The 6000-nt window shown below is 35.9% G+C and overlaps 1 protein-coding gene across 1 annotated transcript; it reads right to left on the bottom strand.

The window, feature by feature from the left end:
- Window positions 1-3457: 3457 nt before the first annotated feature.
- On the bottom strand, window positions 3458-5778 carry LOC100265713 (beta-amyrin 28-monooxygenase-like). The gene is made up of 3 exons (XM_002264607.5): window positions 4609-5778; window positions 4326-4513; window positions 3458-3971 (listed from the first exon to the last, which is right to left on the bottom strand). Exons 1-3 carry the CDS (start codon window positions 5720-5722, stop codon window positions 3678-3680), a joined length of 1596 nt encoding a protein of 531 aa, XP_002264643.4. The 5' UTR covers window positions 5723-5778; the 3' UTR covers window positions 3458-3677.
- Window positions 5779-6000: the final 222 nt, after the last annotated feature.

Here is a 6000-nt window from a genome sequence, read left to right as displayed (position 1 = left end):
TGCTTTAGCATTATCTATTATAACATCAAATAATAGGAAGCAAGAGAGTTGGTTGTTCATGAGAATGCTGCAGTGACTTTGCATCTGTTCTCCACCAGAACCAATTGGTTCAACTTGGATGGAATGCAAGCAGCATAACCCTACGGAAGATGTAAATATGTGGATCTGGAGTAGGTGAAAAACCGATTGCTGGCTGGACTGTAGTGAAATGCTTGCTATGACATGGACAATTAATTGGTAGTATACATTTTGAATACCTTCAGCTGGGAAACCACGGGAAATACTTAAAATATCAAAGGACATGGGTGGGAAAAATTTCACACTCCCATCACCAGTGAATGAGCAAGTGCAATCTGTGAGATTTTAAATTATTGTTAGTGAATTAGGTGCATTAGACTCAAGTCAGTCAAACTAGTTTTTAAGGTGAGATATCGAATTGCAACTTATACATGTATATGCCAGGTTTGCAGTTTCTGGGAATTAAGGACGTAGGCAACGATGACTTTAAATCATTGCTCCACCACGGTCTATATATATATATGACGAACAAAGGTATGAGTTGAAATCAAACTCCATAGGAAGGCTTCCATTTTAAAAAAATTTGGAAAATGGAAGCATATATATACGACTTGCTCCTTCAAATTATAATGGCAGCATTTGACCGGTAAAGTAAATGTTGTAAACTTATGGTTTATTTAGTTATTGTGCATTCCTCTAGCTCATTACAATAACTAGTGGTGTTTTTTCAATCAAAACATGAATCTCCAAAACTTTCATCAACAAATAATGATGGGGATTAGGAATTTGATTATTTTATTAGAAAAGCACCACCTCCAGGAAAGTGCCGTGATGAGGGGAGTTGGCAGTTCCCTTTTCACCCAGCGTGCTAATCCTAAACTTATGAAATGTACCATGTCAGTCAGTCCGGCTTGAATTCTTCCAAATCCTTGTTTATTGCCAAATAATTTCTGGATCCAGCTATAGACCCGGTCCACCATTTGGAATTACTTCATTACGCTAACAAGGTCAACTAAATACCAGCCCTGAACTACAAACAGGAAGGAAGCGGTGGGGGCATGGTTGCATAAACCATTTTGAATTTGTCTATTTCTACAAAACAAAAAAAAAAAACAAAAAAAAAGTGCAAAATGGTTTGGTGTACTACATGTCTATGTTAGGTTTCTTTTCCTTCTATCCATCAGTCAGTCTCGAAGACATGTATACCACATTCACACATTCAATTTGAAGTAATCTAATACATCAATTAGTATTATGTAGGGAACATTTCCCAGGAATTATCTTCAAGGACCCCTGTCTCACTCTTATGTAGGTAGCAAAAACTCATTAAAAGAACAAAATTAAATAAGTTTTAAAAACCATTTTAAAATTTATCAGTATTAAAAAAAATCACTATTTTAAATTTTAAAAATTTTGATCATAGTTTTAAAAATAAAAGGTAGGCCACTACTTTTATTATAATAACTTTTTTTTTAGACCCGTAATTTTGCTCAATGAGAATGATATTGATGTACTTTCACCAAATATATGAAAGAGCATCTAAATCTTCCAATGGTCACGCGTGAGACAATTAGACCACAATGGGTGCCATTGCTCCCCATCTTCAACGTAGAAAAATGTGATTTCTAGCTATGTGAATCATGATATTTCCTAAGTTTAAATGGAGTATGCTATGGAGGAGAAGCATACAAATCAATCAACTTAAGCCTATAGTGGAGCTAGTGCCTAGGAAATAATTATGGAAATCTATGATATTTGATGCAAAAATAAAGGAAGAAATTCTTAGAAATAGAAATGAACAAGGAAACAAGCAAAGTGAGGAGCAAGTGAATGGTTATGAGATGTGGATCGAAGAAGAGACATTTCATAGCTAGTATCAAAATAGAATGACACATTGTTATAGCAAAAAATAATTAATTTAACGCATGCATTATGAAAAACTCATTTAAAACCAACTATTTCTTCAATTAGAATGTAGTACATTACAACTTTAATGGGTTGCCTAGACTCAAACTAGTTCTAAACAAGTTATCTATTTGTAATAAACCTGTGTCTTAAATCTTTTGTCTAACTCCTAATACACACAAATCACGTATAATATAAAAAAGGTAGGCTAGAATGTTTATAAAATATAATGCATGAAATAAGGATATATAAAAGTATACTCAAAACTTATTAATAAATAATTAAATAAAAAAATTTATTATAACATGTCATGCTTTTAAGATTTCCATTATAATAATAGCATTCAATATTGTTTTAAAATAGAAGTAGTTTACAACATTAGTAGGAATGCATGCATCATACAAAAATCTTCTAAAAGTCATATCTATTCTCCAAATATTTTCTAAAAGTCATAATAGCATTGTTTTTTTATTTTTTGGCTATTTGATATTGTGGGATATATTTTGCATTTTTTGAACTTCTTCATATTCAAGTGTATCCCCTCCAAACTACTATTTCAGATTTGCAAACTCTTGTAAAAAAAATTTCATTCAAAATATAATATAAAGGGGAATCAATTTTCATGGTTTAATATCACCTGCTAGTTTTACATTTATGAATTCTCTTACATTTCACAACTCTTTTACAATAAAAACAAATGAGAACTTTACTTCTATTTACATATCTTTTTTTCATATAAGATTAGTCTTCCCTCTTATTAATGATGAATTTGTGGTTGAATTTCAAGTAGACGATCATGTCAAATTTGATTTCATTTTTCTATGACAAGGAAAAAAAAAACCAAAAAACAAGTAGTAAAAAGTTAGAAATTTTAATCATTATTTAAAAAATGAACAAAGAATGTGGCATCATGATGGTGGTAAACTATACATGTTTCTCATACAGCAAACACAACTTTTGGAGCTGATATTTTTACACACTATTGGATGTGTATATGCAAGAGAGACAGCACAAGAGCTTGGAAAAAAAAAAGTCCTTTACCTCGCGCTACAGCTTTGGCAAAGTGGGCTCGTAATAAGGACATTTCTGCAAGTCAGACTATTGCAGCAAAAGGTAAATGACTATATCCCCAGTGCAGACTCCCTTTTGCTAGAGACAAGCCATGCTCATCATTCTAATATTAAGAAAAAAGAACTTAAATCGGCACATCCAAGTTGAAATATAACTAGAAATGGGTGCCTGCAGATGCAGCCCACTAAACAATCATTTTGGTTTGGTTCAATTCACATATTTAAACAGAACCCTCCTGAGTAAACGGAGGCCGTGCAACACCCATGCACACGTACGTACATATTGTGGGTTTTCTTACTTGAGAACCAAGCCAACAGGAGCCTGGATCCATCCATCCTTTACATATATATATATATATATATATATATATATATGAGCTCTACAGTACGGATTTTTCCGCTTCATTCGTAGACTTCACTCGCCCATGTATACCTCAAGTTGTAGGCAACAAATCTTTAACATATACGGCCTTAAACACTCTGATAAGCTTTGACATAGTGAAATAGGTGAGAGTTTGAATATTTGGTTCAAACCCAACATACGTTACAAGCAGCGTTCCTGCAGCTCTTTATTTAGCTGCAGACACTACAGATACACAAGTATTTTCTTTATTTAAATAAGAGCACATGAAACTATATATATATATGCGCACAACTAGGCATCTGGCGTAGCTGCGAGGAAGATTAATGGTGACGAAGGCGAATGGGAAGTCCTTTTGCAGGCATTGGCATTGGATCCACTATGACATCTTCATTTGGATGCAGTTTATACCAACTGAACCGTCTCACAACATTGTGTATGAAAACAAGTATTTCCAAACGAGCATACTCTTTCCCAGGGCACATTCGTGGTCCTCCTCCGAAAGGAACATAGGTGTAAGGAATGGGTCCATTTCCTTCAAACCTTGAAGGATCAAATTTCTCCGGATCAGGGAAGTAGTCAGGGTTCTTGTGTGTTGCATTTGTGCTCCAGTACAACTGAAAATAATAAACAACAAAATCGAAACCAAACTTGTTAATTATGACCACAATTGCTTCTGATCTGAACGGAATGCATGCTTTTATACATGCATGTATATGTAAGCTTGCAGGATTTGGTTCAAAATACATAATATGCTTAACCTCCTCCCTCATGTGCAAACCCATACTTGCAAGTGGGGATCAGAGATCGATAGACAGAATTTGGATTCATCTCCAACATAAACAAACCAAGTTTTAAATTAATTTTCCTAAAACTTTAAGCGTGCAAGATTTGAATTCACTATACATATTATGCTCCTTTAACCTATATGACTGTTAACTAGCTGCACTTGACTACTTGTTATAACATACCTTCCACCCTTTGGGAATGGAGAAACCAGCATAGGTGAAGTCAGTTATGGCCTCTCGGAAACTACCTTGAAGTGGTGGTGCCAGCCTCATTACTTCATTTGCCACATTCCATGAATACTTCATCTTTTGTATGTCCTCCCAATCAAGCATCTCTCCACTTTTCTTCCCGGCTGCAACCTCCATTTGCTCTGCTCGCCACCCAACCAAAACGATTTCAAATTAATGTTGTTTAATTGAAGTACTTCAATATATAATATACAGATCAAATAGTAATATTACGTACCCTTTAAAACCTCATTGTAGACTTGTGGCAACTCTGCAAGATACTTGATGATGAAAGTTATGACAGCACTTGCAGTGTCATGGCCACCAATTAGCAAACCAAGTATCTTATCCGCAATGTCCATCTCATTCAAGAACTGTCCATTCTCATCTGTTGTGGTGAGCATATGGGACAGTATATCATGCTTAGAGGATGAACTTTTCCCCGCTAAAACTTGAATTTTCCTTTGCTTGATTATTGCTCTGAGCTCCTTTCTTACGGAATCCGCAGCCTTGATAGCACGGTTGAATGGGGTCCCAGGGAAGTTTATAGGTATTGACATGACCCCAGCAGCCAAAATATGAAATGGGTTAGCGAATTTTGCAATGTGCTTAGGGTCATCTATGCTCAAGAACAATCTACAAGCCACCATGAAGGTGTATTGCTTGGCAAGAGGGAAAACAGTAACGGTTTCATTCAAGTCCCAGTGGTTATCCAAATGCCACTTCGCTATGGAATCCATGATCCCCACATACTTTTGCAACGCCTCGGGTTTGAGAAAGGCTGGAAGCAACTTACGAGTTTTCATGGACTCTTCTTTGGTCGAAGTCTGAAGAGAAGAGGGAAATATCTTCTCCACAGAGCGCGGCCACCATGAAGTAACAAGCTTGTTCTCGTTGGAGAACAACAACTTGTTTCCAGCAGCCCCACACACAACTGCAGTTGGTTCTCCGAGTAAGCAAGTTTTGAAGATCTGGGTTGAGTATTTGGCCATCCTATCTTGAATGAACCTTTCAGGGGTTCCCTTCCTGCCCATCCGAAGGAATTCTAGACTTTCACCAATGAATGGAAAACCCATTTTCCCTGGAGGCAGGTTAATACCACTGCTTTTTTCGAGTTTATGGACAAAGAAGCGAATCCAAAAAGAGAGAGAGAGAGCCATGAGGAGGAGAAAGGAGAGGAGCAAGAGCTCCATGTCGCTTTGCTGCATGATCATCTGAATGGAAGCAATGGCACTGAATAATAAGCAGAAGATTAGGTTGCTATATAGGAGATCAAAAGAGACCATGAGGCACTTCCTTTTTCCTTTTTTTTTTTCCTGAGTAATTAATTGTTGCACGCTTGCTGTACGCATTCTTTGAGTTTGACATTCACTCGTTGGCAGTGCAAAACCCGCACACCAAACAAAAATTTCATACACAAAAAGTTATGTCATCTTTATTTAGGAATCTCTCCTTTCCATTATAACCCTAAAGATTGGATTCATGTTCCTCTTGTTTAGCTACTATTATTTTATTCCACTACACGACTAACAAATTTCTTTCTGTAGAGGGAAACTTAGAAAAATAACCTTACATTATTTAATTACAAGTGAAATTATTTGTTCTTTTTCTAGGCCACAATTTTCTTAAT

Source organism: Vitis vinifera, chromosome 11 (assembly GCF_030704535.1).
Source record: "Vitis vinifera cultivar Pinot Noir 40024 chromosome 11, ASM3070453v1".
NCBI lineage: Eukaryota > Viridiplantae > Streptophyta > Magnoliopsida > Vitales > Vitaceae > Vitis > Vitis vinifera.
The sequence above is the reverse complement of the archived record's forward strand: the minus strand, read 5'-3'. Positions and strand labels throughout refer to the sequence as shown.